Raw genomic sequence first — 26088 nt, forward strand, 5'->3', positions numbered from 1 at the left:
CACACCTCGCCTGCCCCGGTGAGCTACACAGACGGCACCAGTGACGCACTTGCATGGGTGTACATGGGGTGGAATGTTTTCCCACAGCTCTTTAAAGGAGTATATAGATCAACATGTTCACATAAGACCAAATACTTTTAATATATTTATAACTGTTTTATAAAGCTTTGAAAAAACTCACAATAGCACATTGTTTTACTTTAATGCTTTACGGTACTATCAGTTTAAAATCACAATCAGCACTTAAGTTATAGTCAATCCGGCAAACAAGAGACAAAAAAAAATTACAAGAGTTAAGAACTGACTGATACATCCTTTATCTTTTTTTTTTAACTAATGCATAAGTGCAGAATAAGATAAGATACTCTAGTTTAAATATCTTGTTTTACAATATACAATTTGTTCTAATTACGCAACAGTAAATCCCATGCTTCACATAGAAAAGCAATCCACAACATTAAGAAAAAAATTTACAATTTATGAAACAAAGTAAATAAATATTAGTATTACAGAATCAGAGCTGTACATAAAAGCTGTTCAGTTTTAATCATATAAAAATATGTTTTAGTGCAACCTCACATATATTGATGCTGTTTTGCTTTACATCATTTAGATCCAAGTGTCCAAAAAAGGAAAGAAATTACATTTATTACAAAGCAGATACACAAATTCTAAAATATGTACAAATTACTGCTAAAAAAATGCTTATAAGAATATAAGCAAAGTAAAGAAAAGGCACAAACATCTGTACAATTTAAAAGTACCAGACCCAGTAAGAATTTAAAATCTAGTTTTGGTCAGGCTCATGATGACTTGTTATTTTATCTAATTCTTTTGATATAACAAAAGTATATATAATAGCAAACTACTGTAACTTAGAACAGGCATGCTGTGAAGTTGAATACTTCTTCTATCTCTAGAAAAAAAAAGGGGGGGTAAATTATGGGTGAAAGTCTCCATGCATCTCAGATCAATGTGGCTTGCTCTTCTCAGATGACGGATCTTTTCTTTCCTGTGTGCTTGATGGGGGGTCGCTCCTGCTGGGAAAGCCCAACTGCCGGACGTCCACAAAGCTCTTGCTGTAAAAGGTGGGATGGGCTAACGCAGTCTGTGATGTACCAAAACTGTCCTGTTCACCACCGTGCAAGTCAGGATGGGTGGCTGAGGCACAGGTCTGGCCTGGCTCAGATCCACTAAAGTGTTTAATGCTAAAATGTGCACTTTCTAAGGGTTTCTGGTGAGGCTCAGAAGGCCTCTGCAGCTGCTCCGCCCCGTGCAGAACGGCTTCTTCTGTGGCGATTCGCAGAGAGGCTATGGCTTTTGTACAAGTCTGTATGTTCTCCTCCTGCTCCCCCTCAGTAGCTACGACACTGTCCTCTGATGTGCTCTGCGTCAGCAACAGCAACGGAGAGGAGGGCGCGCTGGAGGGAACGGCGGGGTGCAAGCTGTGCGGGGAGGTACGTTTCTCGTGGTGCTTAGAAATAATATACGACTCTTTTGTAAGGATTTCCGCAGTTCCTCTTTGCTTCTCCTCAGAGCTCTCCCTCTGCAGGGCCAGAGTGGACGGAGGATGTAAACCTGAAAGGGCCACCGGTACTGAATGGACCATCTGGATACCCCCAATAGGCATCATGGGGATGGGTGCTCGGATCTGTTGCTGGGAGTGTAGTGGAAGATGACTGAAGACGTAGTCGCTCGGACCTTCGGGGAACGGGCTAGACCTGCAGTGCTCCATACCTCCTTTTTCTCCGTACATGTTGAAGTAAGGCCCCTGAGACAACCCCCTTCTCTGTAACCAAAAAAACCAAAAGAAATGTCAGCGTTGCTACTACCAAAATTCTTGTCCGGCTGCCAAACCACCTATCTGCTTTCCTGTCTAACACCACCTCCCATTCACACAGCACCTTTCATCCAAATGGATCCCAAAGCATTTGGAAAACTCCACTAATTGCTTATCCAAACAACATCGGAGGTTTTGCTTAGCTCAGCCCTACAGGGCTCATGCCTCTGAGGTGAAAGGCAGCAGCTAGTTAAGAGTGTTCAGCAACACAATGCAGCGATTTAGGTCAGGAAGTGAAAAGTATTATATTCAACTGAAACTGCAGAGAGAATTTGGGGTAGATAGAGTTTCATTCCCCAGGAGAAATTTGGCCAGGAGATCCATCTTACCCTCTCTTTTGGCAAACTGTGCTGGTATTGGCAGCCTGCACTGGGTATCGAGACTTTGCTGCAGAGAAATACACATCCGAATGCTCCCTGCTCGCCACCACCGCTTGGCAGTATGGGAAAAACGTGACTGCATGGACTTATTTTCTGCCTGCTGAAAGATCCTGCACTGAAGCCCCAGAGAAGGCACTTGCTTCTCCTAACCCCCACCGTGAGCTTTACCCAATCCTTGATGAAAGGGGAAGGGTATTTCCATGGAAGTTCAAGTGCCTCTGTGCAATGAAGACCCAAAATTTTATAGTCACTAAGACAATGGAGCACCATTCTGGCTTATCTGTAGTGTAAACAATAAATAATGACAAAAGCACAGGCATTAGCTGTGAGTGAAAGTGATGATTCTGTGGCAGGGAGACTCACCCACTCATAATGGGATTGAGAAGAATGAGGGATTTTGTAATGGCTAATAAAAACCAATCTCGCAATATTGACATTTTCAGTGCCTTCCCATTAGTTCCTGCCTTGGAAGAATGAATAGCTCCATCTCCACTCAGTATTAAATATGCCCTGGGCTTTGGGGTTTCTCTTTTTTTCATTCTTAACTTTTAAAATTTGTTTTCCTTCTGATGATTAAATATCATTTATTGCTGACCAGAGGAATAACGAAGACAAAAGTGCAGGATGACATTTTCATAATTGTGTGTGGGATTTGGCCACACAACTCTCGGGGACTCCCACAGGAAATTAAACGAGCGCAAATGCTCATCTCTGCTCTGCAAATTGACCAAACACCTATCAATTGCCCCCGAGCTGTAAGGCTACCACAGTCTTGGTGTGGCAGCCCGAGGACTGCGCTGCTAAATGCCAATGCATTAAAGTGGCAGCACTTCACTGCTGGGAAATCCTAGCTCTCAAGGCATTAAGCAACCTCTTGATCCCACCCCGGGAAACTGGTTTAGGGGGCAATTAAAGATTCAGTTTCTGTACTACCTAGGGGCTCAATCTCACTGTGCTCAGATGCTTTGTCCTGTTCGATATAAATCAACGTCGAGACAGGAAGGGTGACCCATAATCATCAGACTTGAACTTAAGAGACGTTATTATTCAGAGACTAATCTATGTTGGGAATTTTCCTATTCAGAAAGTGAGACACTTTAGTCTTATAAAAGAGAAACTGTCATAAGAAAGCACAGCGACAGCACATTCTACTGCTGAATGGGAAAAAATTTACAGAATAAACTGCAGTTGCCAAGCCACAAGATATAGTTCACCTTCCCTGTCAGTCCTTCCTATCACTAACCTCACCTCTGCAGAGCTGCTTGCCCCCTTTTTTTCCATCTTTGGTCTGTCAACCTGTTTCTCAGTCATACTGTCCTCTTGGCTGTTTCCTAAGCCATGGCATTTATCACAATTGCATCTGATGTGAACTTGGGCTAAGGGAAATAGAGCAAAAGCAACCAAAACAAGGGGTAAAACTCACTGAAGAACAAACCTAGTCACACGCAGATCTCTAACTGAGAAAGACACTGGCTTCACGCTGTACCCTGTCACACTTTCAAAAGGCAACAGAGCGACAGTCCATCCTTGTCGGATAGAAGTGGCTAATATGATAAAAACTGCTACATGCTTCAAGATCAGCAGTATCATCCAATACATGTCTCATATGCATAATTTTTACATAGACAGTGACAGCGTGTGCATGTTGACTGGGTGCTTTCCAAGCCTGGCTGAGCACTTGTTGGATTATCTTTCTCTAGCTCTGGCAGGTAAGTTTGGAAATGGCCAACATAAATGGTTACAGGCATTAATAACGGTTCATGCCTCTTACCCTGTTTTTATTTCCTTTACCAATATCTAGCATTTCCATACCTACAAGCAGACGTACATATGCATATTCATGAAGAAAAGGCTGAATATTAAAGGAGCTGTCTTCTTTTAACAATCATCCTGAAAATCCAAAGACTTTATTCTGTTGACAGGGTGAGTATTAGATCCCATCACTGAGCACAGTGCAGAAAGTCACGGTATCTTTTTGCTGTGCAGTCAGAATGGGTTGCTACCAGTGCAGTGAGATGAGCTCCTCTCTTTGTCAGGTGATGGGAATCCAGTTCGTTTCCTATTAATTCTCATTTGTTGCAGTTTAGCATACTTACTTCCAATTCCAGGTGTCTATACATAATTACCCAAGCAACAATACTCTGTAGGAGCTTTTCACTAAACTCTCTGACCTGGTCATAAAGCTAGACTGCCACACCACAGCGCTGCGCAAAGCCATATCCAGCTTCACAGGTCCCCCAGAATGCTGCAAGGATAAGATAGGGTTTACCCTGTATCTGGTACATCACTCAAAACAGGCTATAGGGGATTAAGAGGAAGTTTGCATTTCAAAGCCAAGGATGCTCCACAGACATCCTCCAGGCAGCCTCAGACCACAGCCTGCAAAAAGATGGCAGGTCATTACCATATCATAGTGTACTTGAGGCTTTTTAAAGTTAAAAACGAGAATTAAACTCTGTTGTGAAATTCAATAACAGAGCATATTACTGATGTGCTTTCTGAAAGACATGATGCTTAATAAAGTGACTATAAATCTGTGTAGACTTCAGTTTCAGAATCAGCTCAATTTGCAGTCCTACTGAGAATGTACCATAGCAGCCCACATACACCACTGGACCGGTTTACAGTTCACCTGGACTTCAGAAGTTTTAAGCTGTCTGTCCGTACAGGAATGCATTTCACTCAAGATGATAAACTACTGAGTGCTTGGGAAGCGATTTAATATCTATATGTCTGGGATGATCAAAGGACCTTAAGTCCTGTTGAATTTTAAGTGGATATAGAGGTGCCTAACTCCCTTCAGCCCTTCTGAATATATCAAGACAGGCTTCAGACTTCAAAATGAATGAGAGGCGCAACAAAACAGCAACACGAACACAATTCAATACCTCCTAGAAGCTAGTACAGTTGCTAGGGACAAGTCTGTACCACTCACTGCAAGATACATCCACTGTCTCATTGTGTCTAGCCCTGGGACTGGAAGAAGAGGCAAAAGCTCTGGTCTACACTAGGAAGTAGCGGGGTGCAGTAGGAGTGAGGACAAGCAGGAACAGAGTGAAACTGTTGGTGCTGGATCCCATGTTCACAATATAGGTGTTGTGGGGTTGGAGGGGAAGGTTGCTTTGGACTAAGCCTATGTGGTCTCTTCTCGCTCACTTGAATGCTCACTCACAGTTTAAGTGCACCTGTTTTACTCCTGGAGCACTTTTTTCAGTTCAATTTCATCTGAAAACAATCCAGGTCACTTACTCCAAGACTCCTCTGCAGTATGAGTCAAAGCACAATAAATGTGACAACAGAGACATATGACTGATCCAAACTAAAATGCTAGTGGAGATGCACTCAGGGTGAACAAAAGCAGCCTTCCCATCTCTCCTCTTTCTCGCAGGATTGGCATAAAATGACTGGGGAGAAGAATCAGAGCCCTTCGAAAATGGCACCAGCCTCCTCAGAAAGGAAAGAAACCTCTGGCACTGACAGAAGAGAAGATCCCAAATGTGTTTAGAGAGCAATGGGGATCTGCATTTAAATTTACAGACAGACATTTAACTTGACAAAGCCAGATGTCCAGCAGCATCAACCAGAGCCTTAGGCTACTTTGGGGGGAATATCCTGTTGCAAGAGTGTATCCTGTTATTAACTGCCAAAGAAAAAAAAGTATATTTTTTTGTATTTTTGTACAATCTACAAAAATAGTTACTTTCCCCATGCTCTTTTCCACTTCCTAAAGAAATAATTTCAATTGCTTCCTATGTGATGCTTTGAATGCCAGAGCACTTTACAAGCTCTTTGCACAAGACCACCAAAGTGCATGAACATTCAAGGGGAAGCAACATGAAGGGGAACTAGACTAGCACTGGCGAAAGAGACTACACCAATTACATAAGTTTCAGTGGAGAAGAAAACTGGCCTCTTCTGGGAACTGCAGGCACCAGAACCACAAAACCACTCTTATTCCTGCAAGGACTGTGAACCCAATGCAGCTCTGAAAGAGGAAGCAGGATTGTAAACTGGCATCTGCATCACTGATGCAGTTGCTAGTCATGTTCTCTGAAAGTGAAAACCAGCCTTTATTCCTTTTTCTTCTCTGACAGCTTTCATTTATAGCACGCTCAGGTGTTACTTGTCTTCCCCCACACAGAGTATAATAACCTGTGTTTCACCTAAACTCAACTACTGTTTGGCTAAAGTATGTCTTCCAGAAAGGCATCAAGAGGTGAGGAATCCATCCTTCCTTCCTTGCAGTCTTTTGTTAAGATGGGCAATCATCCTCAGTTGTCATTTTCTCATTTAAATTTGCCTGCGCTCTGCTTCCAGTGATGCCTGTATTCAGGTTCCAGTGATTGTAGAGAGGTCTAGGCTTCTCTCTTGAAACACTCAACATGCCACTGAGTTACCAATGCTTTCTGTAGGGCACATGATCTTTTACATTGGGTTTTTCACTACCACATGCCTGATTCTACCTCAAAAATAAGGTAAGTGTTAAAAGCCCATCTGGCATGGTGGACTTTCCAAAAGAAGGAGGTAAGGGTGCTAAAAGAGTTCTTACAGTGTGCTAAACGCCTTGCTGGAAGGTGTGCATAACACACAAGGCAAACATTACAGCAAGAACTGTCAGATGGCCAAGGGTGACTGTTACATACCCTTTTGCCAGCATCATCACACATCCAGAATCTCTACTACAGGATGCCAGTGGAAGTGTCTCACAGGGACTGGGGCTCCCTGCACAATTTCAGCTGTAGCATCTCATATAATCCCTTCCACTTGATACTGAGACATCGTGACTGTTAAACCGGTCACTCTTTATCCTCTTTTTGTGCTTCCTTACTTTGTCCACAGGACCGCTGGCTGGATTTGTATCCTCTCTCAGCCACACAGTATCACCCCTACGAGAACGCAGCAGGGTTTCAACATGCCCTTCCTCAAGGACCGCTTAGTCGGCCACCCCACGCTGCTGCTCTCCCCAGCAACTTACCAGCCCACGGGGCCATATCTAGGATTGAAGTTCCCGTGTTGCACTCTCCTACACACATGGCCACTCACATTGCAGCTTTCCCTTATCCCCCTGAAAAGCTGGGAAGCCACTTTTGGATCTTCCAGGCTGGTGGCATCTTGGCTCTGTCTAGTCCATCCTTGCTCCAGCCACCTTTGCACAGCTGCATCCCTCACTCCGTTACCAGGTGCAGGTAATACATCAACCTGGCTCCACAGAGAAATACACTCCAGATCTCTGGAAATGCTGATTTCATGAGCTCAGGGTTCAATTCTTCTCCTCCACAGAGAAGAACCACACAGATTACACAAAAAGCCGAGAAGAGGGGAAGCGGGGAGGAGAGCCCGGACGGAAAGAGGGCAGGGAGCCAGGAGCCCTGAGGCAGCAGGAGCCTGTCACGGCTTGCCTGGGTTGAACCCACACACATGGGCTGACGAGGCAGGCAGTGAAAGGGGGGCAGCAGCAGCATCAAACGCGGCAAGGGAAACGTGCTAAATAAATAAATGCATACATAGTGAAGCCGTTCCTTAACTCTAAAGACCAAATTTATTTGTGGAGAGAGTGCTTTGTGAATGTTAGGGCCTGTCAAAAGTGCTAAGTTGGCAGTTTCTGAGAGTTGATTTACCAAAAGGGAACAGCACAGACAGCAGCTGTGCAAGTTTTGCATATTTCCATTTCCACCCAGACGGTTGTGTCCCTGTCGAAACAGCCAGTCGTGATGGCGCTTTCTGCAGGGCAGACAGCTGCCTGCTCCTGTCACACGATAATATCCTTTAAAGTCCAGTCATAGATCCTGATTTCAACGGGCACCCTGCTTTTCCGAGAGGTTCCATTTATTTTAGTGGCTTTATTGCATTAAACAACACATCGGTGATGGGCACTGTACTGCGGTATCAGGGCCTTAAGCCCTGATCTGGGCTCGATCCCATCTGACAGTCTGGGAGGTAAAAGGTTTTGTAGTGCTGTAACAAGCCCCACACGCCATGTAAGCTTCCTGGGCCATTTTAAAACAAAGACGGGGGCAGTTAATGTAAGCCAGCCTAATTTTATTGAAGTTAATGGAGCTACTCAGGCTTGTACCAAGTGAAGATTTGACCCTTAGGCTGACTCTATGGCATTTAACTGAATCAACATCTATTATAAATTTCTTGCATTTGTTCCAGGACTTCCTGATGAGGCTCAAAGCTTATGCCACCTTCTTCTACAAAGCTGCAAAGTTTTTTAAAATACTACGCACAGATCATGTAAGAGCACTGGTTTTGACAACAAGAGTGAAAATATTCTTTCATACTTACTGAATGTCCCACTGGCATAGATTCAGACTGTAAATATTGACCTATGGACAATGCTGGATTATGGTATAAGCCCCTCCGGGGAGACGTCGCTCTAACAGAAGCCATATATCTCCTCTCTCGCCTAGGAGACAAATCTCTTCGAACAGACACATCTTTTCCTGGTGACATCGGTCTCCTTGGCGATAGGTGACGTCTTGGTGACACGTCCCGTCTTGGCGATAACTCTCTCCTCAGCACAACCTCCTTCCGTGGTGAAAGGTGCCTCATGGGTGAAATATCTCTTCGGGGTGACAGATGCCTTCTGGGTGACAAATCCCCTTTTGGCGTTAAATACCTCTTTGGTGAGTTATCTCTATAGGGTGAAGAATCGTAGCCGGGTGACGACTGTCGACTGGAAGGTGAGAGGTCCCTTGGAGATGAACTGGGGTCTAATGAAAGCACGTAATCCTCATCCATGCAGCTAGGTATGTCTAACCTGTCTTTATCGGGCTCTGAATCAGTACTCTTGCTCTGGAAAAACCTCTGATATTCTGTCATCTGTGAGTCTTCACAGGAGTCGCTTGGTGTTATAAGCTGAGTGACCTGAATGCTAGGTAAGGTGACCAAGTAACTGATGAGGGAGGAGTGTCCCACGGAAAGGGAGCCCTCAGGGGAAGCCCCCTGCGACGGCCCAGCTGAGTTCACCGACAGGGAGGAGAACCGAGGGGGCTGCGGGCTGGTGCTTCTTGATCTGGTTTTTGGTGTCGAGTCTCCCTGAGTATCATCAAAATCATCCTCATCTTCATCATCATCGTCATTGTCATCACCATCCTCGCCATCTGACTCCTCCGCATCAGAAAACTGGTGCTCTGCTGACAGGCCTGCCAGGTTGCTACTCTTCTCTGCTTCCTGCTGCATGTCTTCCATGTTTTCTGAAACAGCCATGACAAGTCAAAATGGTGAGCACACACCCCAGTTCTTACTCCTTCTGCCACATTCACTCCCCACTCAGCACACCTATTGCCATTGCTGGATGCTCTTCATCTGGGATGGCTGCATAAAGCCATTCTTCATAGTCTCAAACCGTAATTTTTCGTAGTAATACCTTAAAACTCTATACTTGAAGTATAAAAAGCAAATTCACCCTACCCTACCTTGCAACTTTGCTAAATGTTGCCATCTCTCACACCTAAATTGAAAAGATTGGGAACTTTGTATGAGACAGATGATAGCAACAGGTCATACTTTTATTTCTAGCTCCTCCTTATGTATCTTAATAAAAAAACGTAACTCAGACAAAGGGATCGGATTTATTTGTTATACTTCCTGCTTGTTAAAAAGATGCCTTTTAATTAAAAAATGCCCTTAATATATATTCCCATGCCAGCCACTGTGCTAAAGTGCAATGAGTCATTTACATACTCCAGTCATTTACATTACTTCCAAATAAATTAAATCACTCTGACATACCTGCTTCTTCAGTTTCAGCATCATCTACGGATGTCATTGATACTCCAAGCTCCAAGCATTTTTTCATGTGTGCTTTAGACTTCATATGTTTTGTCAGATTTCCTATGATCAGAGATTAATCTAATTAATGGACAACAGCAAAGATCACTCTCCAAGTCACATTTTGGTGTATCTTAGCTCCGTTATCCTGCAGATGGGAGTTTTTAGCTTTAAAAAACCCACAACAGACAGGGATGACCCACCCACCCTCAGAGCCTATTTTAATAAGAGTGGGATTTTATATCTTAAAAAAAAAATATTTCAAATAAACTTAAACTTGGGGCCTGAGAGGTGTATAGGCATCTCTCCATTTTTCCGCATGACATTTAGGCATCCCAGAAGCTAAAAAACTTGCTTTTGGATGCTACCTATTCCTGGGCTCAGTGTTTGTGAGATGTACAGACTGCCTGGACATCGAAGTAAGTCCAATGCACAACAGCCATTCAGGGTCACACTCCACATTTCACAGTGGTACTTTCAAACTAAGGGCTCTCCCATTTACTTCACATGTAGGGTCCAAATGTTCAGTGTGTTCGAAGCAAAAGTACCTCAAAAAAAGACATTTATGGGAGACTTCTCTATGCAAGTTTACCATCTAGCTGCAATCGCTGAACTGAGAGGAGCTGTACTTAGAGCATTTATCTGGGATGTGGGAAATCCAGATTCAGCTCCCTGCTTTGGAGTTCGGATCTGAACCAGACACAGCAGGGATTTGAAATCAGATCTCCCATTCCCCTGAGGGGGCAATCTAATACTAGACTATTGACTTTCTGGAGTGCTTGTCTTGGTCTGTTTTTTCACAGATAAGAAAACTGGGTTGAGACTGGCCCCAAGAGACATTTCAAGGCAAAGAATCTTGAGCACAAAGCACAAGCTGGAGAAACAAGAATATTGCCCTAATCCATTAGCCACTTCAGTCACATTTGCAACACCCAACGGGGAAAGCATGGCACAAGCAAACCCAACCCACTACCAGGGCACAGTGCTTCTTAGCTTGAGGAAAGCACTCTGTGAATGTACCTATGCTGCTTTTGGGACCCCAACCAGCATCTCCAGATGGAGCACGTGGCACATGCAACCTGGGGGCAGGAACACTGCACTACTCTATTGGATAGTGGAGGTGTGCTTAGAAGCTCACAAGCCAGGCTCCTCTCTGACTTTCAGTTCCAGCTAGTTCAAATAATTCCCTTCTCAGTAAGAGTTTCTTAATTGTGCCTGTGCACTGCATGAAAAGTCTAACTTGGCCACTGATGCCTCTGGATGGCTAAACACTCAGGGCATACACAGAAAACCTAAGTACCTCTAAAGGTCCTTCCCCTACTGTTCTCAGCAAAACAGCAACAATAGGTATGAGACTGACAGCTGCTCAGAAGCAGTAATACACCAAACACTTCTTGTACTTCAAAGGCAAACTTAGTCTCTTCCTACTCATGCCCTTCTTGTGCAATAGCATACCGCCTCCTGCCCGTTTCTTCTTCTCTGCCAGAAATGCCAGCCTCAGTAAGCAATCTCACATTTTTCTTTCCATGCCATCTCTTCTGCCTGGAATGTCCTCTCTCAACACAGCTGCAAAACCACAATCCTCCTTCAAGTCCCTCCTCAAGATGCATTCCTCCAGCAATGTCAAATGTAAACAAGGATCCAAGAACAGCTCACCAGATGGTCTACTGGGACTACAAATGAGCAGCTCCTTGTCTTTGTCTCTACACCCCCGTGAAAGTTCTCATCTTAAATTAGGGTGATGGGTCTACTACCATCCATCAGCTATTCCTGTCTTTGGCAGAGGAAGAAGTGCTGGAGTCATGGAAACTATTACAATTCTCAATCCTCAGAGCAGCCATGAAACTGCACTGGGATCTTGGGAGAAATTTCCTTCAGCTTCCTCTTGCCTCCTTCAAGTAAGTTCACCACACTGGGACCAGAATCTATTTCCCTTGTCTGCCAAAGGGAAGCTAAGAAACAGAATGTAAGGCTCATTTGGGCTGTGCTACAAAGAAATGCTACCAAAGAAAAGGATTTTTTTCTTTTAAGGAGATAGTTGCAAGGCAAATCTGAATTCCAAAGAATAACATTATCTGTGGCCTCAGGGTGACAAATGGAAGCTTTTTTCTGTGCTGATAAATACATGTGAACACAAGCTATCAGATCTTTATCCATAATTAATGCCACAGTGGATGGAGTGGCTCATCTGGGAGACATACATTATTTATGAACTTGCAACTGACCCACTGTAAAGCCCGTGAAGGCATGTTTTCCTCAGCAGCTGATGCTCTGCTTCTACATTATGTCATAACAAGTGTACTCTCCTGGTAGCATTTAAGTGTTGCTGCAATTAAAATTTGCACCATGTAACAATTTTGGCAGAAAGTATTATTTGTAAGGGCGGTTCTTATGCTACTACATTTTCGCTGCAGACAGATGGACCAGCCAAGAGCCTATAGCTCTTAATGAAGCTACCCAAGGAGTCTCGGAGTCTCACAGAATCCCTGGATCAATTAAACAGAAGAGAAAAACCTCCCTCATGAAGTCCCCTATACATAAACACAACAATTTTATTCTGGAGAAAATTCTCTCCTTGATTGCAAAGGGTCCTCAGATATCAGAGGGCAAAATAACTCAAGATTTGTTTGGGAAGTGGCAAGTGTTCAGCAAAAAGGGTCAAGTACCTTTAGTTTTGAAGGCAAAATTGCACAACTTGCATACATAAGGCCGGACATCAGTATGAGTGCGGATATGTTTTTTCAGCATGCTTGGCTTTTTGCAGCGAATTCCACATTCTTCACAAATGTACTTTCCTCGGCCACGACCTCTGACATAGACATAATCCTCATTTGATTTATACCTGTTGGAAGAGAGCAAGCATTTAAATCATACAGACTCCAGGTCACGTACACGCACAAACATTGCCTCTATGCACCTGATACTGATCCTGTATATATCTCATCACAACAAATCCACAGAAGCTCATAGGAACTGCTGTATTTTCAGGTTGGAACTCACAAAGTATTTGCCTTTCAGGAAATGCTCTGGTCCCAATGTGTTTTAACAATATGAGACCAAAGGGTTGCAGTATGAGAACAGTATAAACACCTTTTCAGGAAACAGATTAGCTACCATTCCTACAGACACAGCACAACTCCAAATACAAGTCTGCAGGTTGGATTTATTTCAGATAACTGTAGTCTTCTACAACACAGGCTTCTACCCCCACTGAAAACAGCATTGTTTTGTGGCAGGGTTCATTTAACTATTTTAGTGTATTTATCCCTTGGGATCAGATAATCACATCCTGGAAATGCCCATTTCTCCCCATTAAGCATAAAGGGAATGCAGATGACTAGCAAGGATGTACACATTTATACTACAGATGCCTGAAGTTCCTGAAGATGGATCCCTTCCTAAGCAACACCAAGTTGAGTTCACTCAGGTATGTGCAGCTTTAGAAATAAAATGGGAAACTTCCAACCTGCATACTTAGCAGAAAGCTGTTAGAGGGATTTTTCTTAGCACAGGCGTAAGCATTCCATGCTACTTTTGCTGATTATGTAGTGTGTAGTTAGATACTAAATAAGATATGCAAATCTATGTAAAGCGGCCAAAATATTGCCTTTACTATCATCATAAATTGTTAATACTGAAATCTAAAAGGGCCCAGGGGATCTGCTCAGGCTGTTCTGAGGTTTGAAGAGTGCTGGGCGTTCCCCAGAGGCAGAATTTCATCCTCATTCACCCAAAGTAAAATCCAGAAAATGCAAGAAATGAGAAATAATATTTTTTCTTCCCTCTCTCTTCCATTGCCCTCTCCCTAAGCAGCACAAAGTACTTTCAGTCACCCTGTGGATGCACAGCCCACAAAACATCATTGGTACTGACAACCACTGCTTTAAATAAATAAGGAACTGAAAGACTCTGTTAATGTGATGATAACTCTACAAGAAACAAGTGGCAATTTTGGGGTTACAGAGCTGAAACACTTTTCAAGTGTGCTTTTCTTAGATGAACACTTCTTCCATATGTTCAGCTATATCACTGGCAATATAATTACTGAAGCTAATATCTTAGAAATATGTAAAACACTGTCCTGTTCTCATGTCTATCTTGTTATCTATTAAACACATCAGCTCCTCTTTCAAACATGCATGCCTAAATTCATTTTTTTTCATCTCCTTTCCAATAAAGTTGGCCCTCTCCATTTTCTTTCATTGTCCCTGGCACCATGGGCAAAACTGGCATAGTCTAATGTAATTTAATATTTAGCCATCTCTCTAGCAAGTTTTTTTGTATAACATTTCTGGGATTACACTTTTCTGTCTGCCCCATTTCCCAGGTTCTCCTTCATACACACATGCCAACGACTCCTAGTCATCCCTCTATCCACTGCTTCATCAACTACCTCCAGGCTTTCTCCCACAGACAGAAAAAATGTCCATTATTGTCTGAAAGACTGCCATTTTATCTTCTTTTTATCTCTCCTTACAGTCTGATTTTGCTGGGATGGAGTCTACCATATCACCCCTGATTGGTACTGCTAAGATAAACGCTGTGTTATAACATGTGTTTTTCTGTTGCTCCATCTCTGCTGTTCCTCTGCCTGACCTCACTCCACCAGCTTCTGTCAGATCCCATTGGGCACAAAGACAATTAGACAAGATCTGTCTCTTCATCATTCATATGGATAGTTCTTCGCCATAACTGACCTTGACTCTCTAAGTATGCTTCACCATGAGAGACTGCAAGAGAAATGACATACACAAATTTGACATTTAAAGAAGGCCTGGTCCAAAAACTGAAACACCAGAAGACTGAGTCTATGGGGATTATCTTTGTAGACCCCAGTAATATTAGATCTTACTATTAACTCGTGCCTCTCTCAAAGCTTTCAGTAATTTCCTCTTTCCCACTATACAACTTTTATATAAAGACTATGGTCACTGTTGCTCTGTACTTGATCTGAATGGGACTCTAGAGTTAAAAAGCATTAACAAGCCTCAAACTCCTGCAATTTCTATCCAAAATGTTATTTTATTGGGGATTTTCAGTTGGAGTCCATTACTGATAAATATAAAAGAGCAAACATCATAGGCAAACTGTGAACTCTTGTTGTCAACTGATAATGTCATTAAGCCCGACATCAGATCAGTGGGCATGTTTGCCCTGTCCCTCCTTTCTTTTCACTTCATGCCATTAGTAACTAGCTAACTGTACTGCAGCAAGTAGTGAAAGTCAAATTGCTGCTTTTGTTTGAGGAACACTGCTTCATATCCCAGTCACAGATGATGGAAAGCAGATTTTGTGATTCAGATCATTGCATTTGAATCAAGCCACCTGCCAGAGGTAATAATATGGTTGTTAGCTTCTTCCTTCAAAACCCCTCTGCTGTGATGCTTACAAATGGCTCTTGATGGGCTTTGGTGCAGCGAGGTGGTGATGTGCCGCGACATCTACTTTTCGCCTCAGCTCCGTTCATTCTGTTCCTTCAGGTTCTCCCAGCCCCATCTATTTGCTTTTTGCCCACCTGCCATACGAGCGGCTCCAACCCCCTGGCACAAGGCATCTGCACAACTGCACTTCCCTGCCTAGTGGACAGGCTTCCCCACAAACCAAAAACTCACAACCGCAGATCCTTCTCAGCTATGGATTCTGAATTGCCTTCTTTGCTCTTGCAAAACAAAAGCAATCAAGAAGCCTAAGCAAATCCACTCCCCAAGACAAACAAAAAATAAAATGTAAATACCCTGCTGAAACATGATACCACCATGCACACTTGTCTGTCCAGGGGCGAAAACGTGAAACGAGGATGACAGACATTTGCTGCATAGTTCAGTGTACTACTTGCACATGTTGAGATGATACAGAGATGAGCTTGATGAGAGTAGAGCAGAATAGAGAAGAACAGAACAGCTCTATGAACAGCCAAGAGCAAGCAAGCATGGAAACCCACCCATCTTAAAAACTAGCTTTCAGAAGTCATAAACAAAAACCTAAAGGGGAGGACAAAGTCAATGGTCAGGACAGAAAACAATGAAAGATGTGGTTACAATATTTAAAGAATATTAGATTCCTTTAAAAAATAGCCAAACTAATGAAAAGAATGAATCTACCCTTCCACAAATAATTCCTATAAAATGTACAATAAAATTGTAATTTATATGGAAAGACTGGACTCATTAACACTGCATCATCTCACACACTGTAGCTTTGCAGGTTACATGCTCCTATTGAGGAAGTCCCAGTCTATTGCACAGATTATTTGTACCTCCCACTCCAGAAATTAATATGTACATCAAGGTTTCTTATGTTTTTCTCAAAGGATATCTAAACATAGCCACATATTACTAAGAGACATTTCTAGGTGGCATGTGAATTACATGACTTTACACAAATAGTTTCATAGACCTTATTGGTGTACGGGGAAACTTAAGATGGTGTAAGTAACATGCAAAGTTTCTTAAAGAAGATGGTAGGGGCATTTTATAGAGTGAGCTGTTGCAGCTCACACTGATCTGAATGCTCCTTTAAGTTGCTTTTTCTTAACACACTTTTACTCTTCTGACCTCTCATCACGCAGCTTACATCAGTGCAGACTATCTTCAGCTGGGTGATCCAAATTCAGAAATGATATATAGTGGGAAGTAGGCAAATTTTATACTTCAAAGTGAGTGTGAGTTGAAGCAACAGCTCTAAATTTCTTGTATACTTAGGCTCATCCCTGCACTTCAGTCACGCCTGTGTAGCCAGACTACTGGGACAATGTACAACTACAGAGAACAGCCAGGATCAGGGCGTCTGGGTCATCATACCTATAACAATCTCCAAAATAACATTTTCAGTCTTTCAGGCAAGGTGTAGGCTATACTCCTTCAGTGTTGCAAACTACAAAGAAATGCCAATATTCATTTAATGGAGACTATTCAAGCGGAGCCAAAACACATAATGTTAATGAAGGGCAACTGAGACTTTAAAGGGTACAAACTGACAGGAGAAGAAAATGGATGTACAAATTTCTCACATCACCATCCTGACCTATTTAGTTACCACAATAAAACAGTGCTGTGAGACCATCTGAATTTGGTAAGACTGAAAAACATATCTTGTTCAGCCCACCTGACCATCTACTACTAACAACTGGCAAATTAATTGCATCATGACAGAATTTTGTAAAAGAAATTAAACAATATCTTCCATTTTAGAGTATACTGCAGACAGGCAAAAAAGTGTCCATTTCATTTGCTTTTTATAACAAGCTTCCTAAGCCTCAAAACAATGCTAGTGGGCTTTCAGCTCTCCTTTTTCCCTCTCTTTGTTATTTGTTTCTGTTATCACTTGAGTGATAGACAGCCATGGTAAAATGAAACATTATTTTATCAATCATACATGACAGATCTATGGATTAGGCTTAGATACCATAGATTTCATTGTCATCTTACATTTGATCTCCAAAATCCAGTTTCAGTAAATAATAAAAATTACAAGAATAAGAGTAAGCATATTTAGCCAATGCATTCAAGTGAGTGGAGGTACACAGAGTCTAAAAATGGAAAGATAGACTCATGGAAGCCATTAAATACAAAAAACTGCCATAGAAAATACCAAAGTGTTAACCATTTATCCATTTCTTTATGACCTAAGGAATGAAAGTAACAATTTTGAGTGAGTGCTCTCACACAGATAAAAAATAGAACTGCCCTAATAGCAAAGTAGAGCCAAGAGTAAGTATACAGGTACCCTAGTTTGTTTTAAGACCGATATATACACAAAAAAGAAGAGGCTGGGGAGCTACAAGACATGGCAGGAATACAGGAGACTGTTCAGATCCTAATTCATTCACATTCATTTTCAAATCTCTTTAAAATGACAGGCTGAGCTTGAAATTTCCAGTTGCATTTTCTTACCCTCCTTCAAAGATTTTAATTCGTATCGGCTCAGTTTGTTTGGATGTAATGTCTTTATCTCCATGAATGTCTCCTTTTACTCTTTCTTTTATAATATTCCCCACTACTTTCTTTTCAAGCTTGCTGCCAAACGAGAAGAATGGCTCGTGTTTCATCTGTAGAACAAAGTCAAGGAAGGGTGTTACTGCTGGAGCACACAATAAACACACACTTCATTTCAAGTACTTTTAACATTCCAGGTCAAAGCCAAACTCTCATTTTGGTGCAACTCTGTAAGATGAATTTGTCCCATTTATTTTGATGGAGAATAAGAGAGGGGGCAGCATGGACAAATTTTTACAAGAGTCTCGACAAGAAAAGACAGGACCATATCTTTCCTCAGAAAAAAAATCATGGAAAATAGAGATGGAAAAGCCTTTAGAAGGTAATTTATTGCCATTACAGAATTTTCCCCGGCACCATTATCTCATGCTTAGTCCATGGGGAAGAGTCAGTATGCAAAAGGCATTAAATGGATGTGAAGATCCTTACTCAATTTTAACTTAATCTTTACTTACAAACGCACGTGGATGTTTGTGCCTGATACTGTTTGAATCAGGACATGCCAAAAACAAAGGACAAAATAACAGGAAATAATGTATCAGGCTCTGGCACACATGAAGGGAGGCCTTTAAAAGCCTTACTTTTTACATCTGATTTTGAAAATGGAGACAGAGACAGAAGAAGTAGCAGAGCTTGCAGAAGGGTAAATTGAGGCTCAAAAGTTGTCATGGGAAGAGGTCAATGTCTGATTTCCCAATGGGGAATCTTTTTGTTTTTAAAATAATTAACTTACATCTCATAGATCATTAATATTTTCTCAAAGATATATGAATTTAATTTTATTAAAACCTCTTATTTACCTGAGCAAACTGCTTCCATGCACTTGATGATGTCAGTTTACCAGCTCCAGGTCTATGCATAGCAGCAAGAGTATAGATTTCCGTGGTGGTTTTTTGCTTGGACCTTAAAAGTGCTAAAGTGGTCTTTGTACTTAGCCCAGATGGGTTTGGGTTACATGAACTTATACACCATGAAGCATAAACAGAAGACTTGAGCGTTGGTTGCTGAATATAATTGGGTTTCGTATAGTTTAAGAAACACCAGCTCACAGTAGTAGTAGTGCGCAGACTTGGGAACTGAAGGATTTGCTGAAAATCTGCTACGTCTGTCAGGAGAATGGTTGAGCCTGTGACTTTCCCACTGGTATTGGATGACATCTGGACTAACATCCCAAGAGGCAATTTTTGATGTTTCAGTTGGTCTTCTGGCTGAATTTCTCCCAGGGGCATTGAAGACCTCTGTGGACTCATGCTCATATCTGAGGCTGTTTCATCTACATCCAGTTCTTCTGATGAGTCTCTTCCTTCAGAAGGGCCACTGGACTTCTGCCCTGGTGATGTGGAATCAAAACTGGAAAGTTTCTCCCTGCTCAGTGGGAAAGCATCAGCTGTCGACATACTGACAGGTGGGAAATCTTGAGATGATGAGGACGACAGTGGTGAAGAGGATGACATGGATGGCAGACTTTCTTTTGGCTCGGTAGCACAGCTCTGCCTTACTAGTTGAGGCTTCTGCATTCTTGGAAAATCTTTCTTTATATCTGAGTTTGTTAACTCAACTGCACTTAGCTCCTCAACTATCTGCCCATACATTTTTTCTTCTTTGACTCGTTTCTGCTGCTTGGTCTCCATGAAGAGCTCCAAGCTGCTGGCAGGGGAAAGCATTCGTTTGCTTCCTCCCAAGGTAGAAGCCATGTCAGAACTGGAAGGCAAACACAAGGGAATCGGTGGCTCCAGTCCAAGTGGTAGTGTCTGCGGCACTTTCCACAAAGGATATTTTTCTAGTCCTCCATGCTGACCCAACATCTGAGCTATGTTAAATCCAATTCCTTGCATGGTTGCATTAGTTGCCAATGTTCTTTGAGAAACAGTCTCATCAACTTTACAAATTACAATTGCAGGACTGTTGCTCTGTCCAAGGATCTGGGAAATACTTGTGTACATGACACTACCGTAAGATGGCACATGGGTTTGAATCCTGACAGGAACAACTGTTCCTGGCAAAGACTGTACAGATACGTCACTTGGGGAGTCAAAATCTGTCTGAAGATGCTGCTCAGAGGAGGTATCTGTTGGTTTAATGCTATGGTCTGACTGGTACTTAGCCAGAGTATTTTTTGAATACTGCCCAGATGTTCCTGAGTAATGCTGGTATGCTTGCTCTTTAGCGTGCACATAATCAGCTGGTTTCTTTCCAATGAGCTCTGGTGCATGTTCCAGGTGGTAACTTGGAGGAACATCTGTTTGGAAAGGCTGTTTGACATAAGATTTCTGCAGCTGTTGTACAAAATGATGCTGGAAGTGTAGAGGTTCTGTGCATGACTGCCACAAGACAGGCTGCTGAGATGGCGGTAAGTGAACCATGCAGACAGCTGGATAGGGGAATTGAAACAAGGTGCTATGAATAGGGGGAAACAGGACTTTTTCCTGATGTGCAAATAGCTGCTGCTGTTCTGATGGATGTTTGTTAGGAATATAAGGTGCTTGTTGGATCAAGGGAGTCCTTAATATTTCCACATTGTCTGCAAGAAGAGTCTGTTGCTGGGCAAGGTGGGATGAGCTATTACTAAGCTGAGCACAAGAGCCAATAGCCTGTTTTCCAGAGTCATCTACCTGAATGGGCTGAAGTACAGAGGAAGGTGAGTGATGCCAAGCAAGCTGGGAGGAGCGAAGACCAGCCTGTGCATGTTCCATCTGCTCCTGCTTTATACTTTGTTCTGTGCTCTGATCAGTCTGTGAAATCTCTGGAAAACCACTGAAGGAAGCCTGGCGAACCAAGAAGCATTTCTTCCTTTCTCGGGATGGAGACAGTGCCGTAGTAGATGTCCCAGCTGAAGAGGCATGAGACAGGTTCCCATAATCAAAGGATTTACTTCGGATATCTGGGATTTCAGCAGCATGAGGACAGGGCATCTGTTCAGATGAGCAGCGTCTCATTTCCCTCTGATGGTGATGCCCAGGGACGGAAAGTGAGTAAGCACCAGCTGGAACTGTTAAAAACTCAGACTGTTTTCCAAACTCATCTTGTTTGGGAGGTGTGATGAACTTCACATTCTCTTCTCTTTCAAAGGACATTGAAAAACTTGAACTGTGGGACAAATTACTTTCTTGGCTAGGGCTGCGAGAGAGGCTTGTACCTGTGGACTCAAAGCTGGATTCTCCAGAGGAGTGCTCCATGTCAGCCAGTCGTAAACGCTTCTTTTTGGGTGGTAGCTTTTCAGCTGGAAGTTGAGAAAGGGTTTCACTTCTCTGGGGCCACTGGAATTCTTCAGTGGGTCTCTCCTGCTCTTTGCTCTGCACTTCTTTATCTTTCTCAGGCTTATCTGGCTCCTCCGTGACACGAATTTCAGGTACCTGTATGTTGTGCTGGCGAACCAACCTGGGCTGCATATGATATGGCTGAGGCTGCTGAGATGGGGATGGCTTACTGGTGTCAGCATTTTCCATTTGTGGAGCTCGGTCTGGGCTCATTGGGGACTCACAAATCTCGCTCTCACATGTTTCAGGTGGTGAATAGATCTTTTCCTGCTGGCATGCAATATGTTCTGTAGATTCAGACCTTTCAAATGAGTTTGGCCTGCTCAATGAATTTGTGTGCTGAATGACAGAGATGACATTTCCAGGGAGCTTTCTAGCCAGCAATTCTGCGGACTTTTCTTGCTCTGCAGTTAATGATGAGTCTTCCAGAGAAGCTGCTGGGCTTCCAGACTGCAAGTAAGGTCTGCAGATTTCAAAACGCTCCGCATGGCAATGGGCAGCATTGTCCAGGCCTTGAAGGGCAAATCCACTCCTTGGCACTTCCTGAATTTGGGATTTGGGATCAAAGTCCAAAGACTGAATTCCCCCAGTCGTGCCAGTCGTACTGCTGCAAAGCATGGGACTGTCCTCCTCATCTCCAACACTCTCCTCTTTCCTGCGCTTTCTGTTTTCAAAAGTTGTTCCAAGCATGGATGGCACTGCCTGAGATTGTCCGAGTGGATCAACAAAGTATTCTCCCCCCTTGTTCATCCCACCTAAGGATGGTGAGTCCCTGTAGTTCTGCTTCTGAGCTTCAAATTCTTCCCACTTTCTGTAGTGCTTTCCGCTGGCATCATGGTCATAAAAGGTCTTGTCTCCTTTCTTCTCTTTTAAGGATGGTCCTTTGTCACCTGCTGTCTGTCTGCTGGAAGCAATAATGATGTTTTTCCCTAGTCTTCCATGATAGTCTGAATCTGAGTGTCCCTCCTGCACAGAGGGCAGTTCAAAGGCTGCCTGTCTTCTCAGCATCCTTTGGTGGGATATTCCCACTGTCCCGGGGTAAAATACATCATCTGAGCCAGTCATCTTCTCATCAAATGAATGGCTTCCTCTCAGAGATGGGGGAATACTTAGGCTGTTTGCAGAAGAGGTTGGCATGGAGTTACTTCTAATAAGAGGAGAGGAATCTACTGGGGGCTCTAGAAGGACAGGCACATCACCCTGCTGACTGACTTGGTACAGGTTGGATTCACTTTTGATGGATGATGTGGTGGTCTGCGATTGTCTAGATTCTGTATTGCTGCCTGGATAAACTTGTGTAGATTTAATAGTGCTCAAATTACTGGAGTCAATGAGCTCTTCTTTATTTGGAGTCAGCTGAGAAACATGTTCCTCAAGCATCTTGATATCTAATCGGTTATTTAAAAGAGGTAATGGCTCTGCTTTGCCCTTTCTACCCATTAAACTGTGTTCCTGATTTGTTGTGGCTACTGTTAGTGCTGTCCTTTGATTAATCCTATAGAACTTCCCAAAGATGATCTCTTCATAAGACTTTGCATTAGTATTTGGTGGGCTAATTTGCTGCTCAGCACTTTCTGAGCGGGAAAAATAACCAGAGTCAGTGCTTCCTTTACTGTGTGGGCTCAGGAGGTTTAACGACTGCTCAGAATCTTGCCCTTTTTTCTCTGACAGTCTTAGTGCAAGTCGCTGTTTAACTGTATGAGAGTCATCAGACTTGGTACTTAAGGATGGGTTTTGCAACATATCAGAGCCAATATATGGTGAACTCTCACTGGGTAACTGAATTCCACTTTTAGGGATAATCAAAATGGGCACTTTCATTGGCCCCACCAAGGACTCTTCCATGGAGGAGTGAAAACTGCTCCTGCTAGCAATGTCCAGGGGGAGCTGCGGGACGGGGCTCAGTTTGTCAGACCCTTCCACTAGGAGTGGGGTCTCCTCATCAGTGTCCGTGCTCTGTTCACCGTCTGAATGTATTTCAGCTTCCACGTCAATGTAACTGGCATCTAGGTCCAATTTAGAAACTGCTGACTCTGTGAAAGGTACCAATCCTGCTTTAATTGCATGGGCATGTGACTTCCTGTGCTTGTAAAGGTTGCTCTTCGTCTTGAAGGAGAAACCACAAGGAACACAAGGGTATGGTCGCTCCCCAGTATGAGACCTAATATGCTTTTTAAGTACACTGGGTTTGGCACAAGCCCGATTACAGTAAGGACAAATGTACTTGCCAGGCTTTTTGGGTTTATGCTCCTTTTTGTGAGCATCTTCTGATTGTTCTAAAGATTTCTGTGAATATTGGCTGTATGCAGGGTTCAAACTTGAAATCTTCTTCCTGGAGAAACCTCCGCTATGGCTATGCATATGAAAAGGAAACAAGTCCTCTGAGGCAACTGACTGCAAGTGGCTAGGAAACTGCCACGGAGGGCCTTCCAAGCTCTGATGTGGCTTTATGTTGTGCAAGAAGCCTTGTGGCAATGAATGCTGTGGGAAAGAAAGTGAATGTTGACATGAGTAAGGACTTGGACGATGCTGTGGATATTGCTTCTCCGTGACTTGCTGTGCAGCTTCATTCGATGATACCAGTTTCCCAGAACTAAAAAGTTGTGCTGATGCTGTGTTTCCTATTTGCTCGTGATCTATTTGTGGTTGCCTCTGTAATTCTTGATTGCCAAAAGTGCTCATCTTAATAACAGCTGAATGTTCTTGCCTCCATCTACTTGGTACTTTAGCAGTTTCTCCAGACCTTGAGGTAGCTTTTTGCCCTATAGCTGTGTCCCCAGAGTCCATTTTGTTACACAAGGTCTTAAGTGCTAGTTCACTTGAAAGCTGTGCAGACACATGGAGTGTGTCCAAAGCTGTGCTTTTTAAAGTTTTGTTGCTCCCATTTTTCCAGGGATTTTGCAAGTTCACAGACTTTTCTTTCTCTTTGGAACTTTCCACGCAGTAGTCTATAGGCATTAGATTTGTGTCTGTACACTAATTTGAGTACTATACAGTTCTGTTCATGGCAGGAACTTTCCTAAAAAGTTTATTATACATTTGCAAGGACTTGTTATAGCATTTGGGCATTTTCCATTGTTATTAAATACTGAGATGCAGAATGAACCAGAGATATTTGTGATCTACTAGAGCGAAGTTCTCTTCATCTCTTCCATGGTGACACAGCTATCTGTACGGAAAAATCAAAAACAAAGAAACCCCACGTACCAATTAATACAGGCATGCTGAATAACATTGATGCAGTCAGCTACACTTTACTGAGCCTTACATGAAAAGTATTGAGGGACTTAAGCAAAGGTAACTACATTTCACAGAACTCCCTTTTTTGAGCAGACACAGTAAAGACTGGCTCCAGAGATCACACACAAGCATAATAACTACTCAATAAAATCCCTAGGAATAGAAAATAGTGATCTACACTTTCTAATTTAAACAGTAGCTTTGGAAGGCTTTCTGGGGACAGTTTAAAGGCTCAATTCTCAGAAAGTCCACCACCTGCTTTCAAAGCTCTTTCAGCAAATCAACTGCTGAAAATAGAGTCGTAACACCGTGGGTGGGAATTATTTTTTCCAGTATTACTCACCTACAGTTCAGACATGCACTTTAGTCACCTGGCCTTCCTCTAAAGCCAGAGGAGGGTGATCAGTACTTCCAGAGGAGAAATTTTTCCATATTGTGATAGGTACTTCAGACATAGGGGGTGTCTATGCACATGGCCTTCTACTATGGAGATGCCTTTTTCTCACTGTCGGCTAGGCAGAAGTCCTAGATGACTACGTTGGAGTATATACCAAATTTTAAGATGGCTAAAGTGAGGTACTTCTTACCTTAGATCATCTAAGTGGTTTTACAAGAAGGTGTTGATCACCCTTTTAAACTACTTCTAAACAGTCAAAAAAAGAGACATCAAATAAGCATTCCAAACACAGCACTACTGGTACCTTTCCACATCTCCATCTTCCAATCACTATATTAAATTTTAGTGACAATATCTTGCTAGAGGTAAAACATGTATTACAGAAATGAGCTACAATGGTGTTTATGTGACTTCAGCATTTTAGTTTCAATGTTGAAACGTTTCCATCCAGCTATACATGCACTTTTTATGCTTAAATGCAATAGGTTTCCATAGTTCTCTTATAAAGAAAAAAAGCTCAGAGGTATGATTTTCATATAAAAGTACAGCATTTGAATTTGAAGAACAATGTAGGCTTCCTGCTTCCATATTATCCAAACACAGGACATTTTCTGGATGAACCAGAGAGAATTATACAGACAGTCATGATTTTACAATAGAAAGAAAAAGGGTAAAAAAAGCAGTATTAGAGATACTGGAATATTTTTCATTTCTACAGTGGAAAAACTGAATTTGGCTTAAAGAAATGTTAGCAAAGTGCAGGAAAACACATGGGTAATGGGAATACTTTTTTTTTTTTTTTTTAATAAAACAATTACCTGCATCTTCTAGGCATCTAATAGGCATGACTATCTTCAAATTTCCTGTGGAAAAAAAATACAGTCATAAGAAATTCTTAACTATAGATGCTGAAGATAGTTTTCTATTCTTTACAGTAGAGGCCTGAAAATTTCATTTATGTGTCCACTGGAAAAATGTCATGTTGTGTCTTAGAGGTCTGAGCAAACACATTTTGAAGAATATGAGCATGAGTCTTTTTAAAGTACTTAGGTTTCTAGTGTATAGATGAATAACTGCAAATCTAAACTAATGGAGTCTCACCTTCCTGAATGCATAAAAAGAGAGCTGCCAATGTCCTTCATTCCTATGTCTTTGTTAAGCCTGGATTATCCCTGAATCCCATTGGCAAATCCCCTTTCAATGC

At 42.5% G+C, this 26088-nt stretch overlaps 1 protein-coding gene across 1 annotated transcript; it reads right to left on the bottom strand.

The window, feature by feature from the left end:
- Nucleotides 1-10: 10 nt before the first annotated feature.
- HIVEP2 (human immunodeficiency virus type I enhancer binding protein 2) lies at nucleotides 11-24205 on the bottom strand. The gene is made up of 6 exons (XM_010288465.1): nucleotides 18791-24205; nucleotides 17889-18043; nucleotides 12663-12838; nucleotides 9958-10059; nucleotides 8509-9419; nucleotides 11-1789 (listed from the first exon to the last, which is right to left on the bottom strand). The coding sequence occupies exons 1-6, from the start codon at nucleotides 24203-24205 to the stop codon at nucleotides 971-973; spliced, it is 7578 nt and encodes a 2525-aa protein (XP_010286767.1). The 3' UTR covers nucleotides 11-970.
- Nucleotides 24206-26088: the final 1883 nt, after the last annotated feature.

This window comes from Phaethon lepturus, unplaced genomic scaffold (genome assembly GCF_000687285.1).
Source record: "Phaethon lepturus isolate BGI_N335 unplaced genomic scaffold, ASM68728v1 scaffold57705, whole genome shotgun sequence".
Lineage (NCBI taxonomy): Eukaryota > Metazoa > Chordata > Aves > Phaethontiformes > Phaethontidae > Phaethon > Phaethon lepturus.

Excerpts from the sequence above, each read along its gene's own strand:
- HIVEP2 (XM_010288465.1), bottom strand. The coding sequence starts at position 24,205 with ATGCCTATAGACTACTGCGTGGAAAGTTCCAAAGAGAAAGAAAAGTCT. Across the intron at positions 9,420-9,957 it reads TGCTGAAACTGAAGAAGCAG|AAAACATGGAAGACATGCAG; the intron begins GTATGTCAGAGT and ends TGGCTGTTTCAG. Across the intron at positions 1,790-8,508 it reads CTATGCCAGTGGGACATTCA|AGAAGGGGGTTGTCTCAGGG; the intron begins GTAAGTATGAAA and ends TTTTGGTTACAG.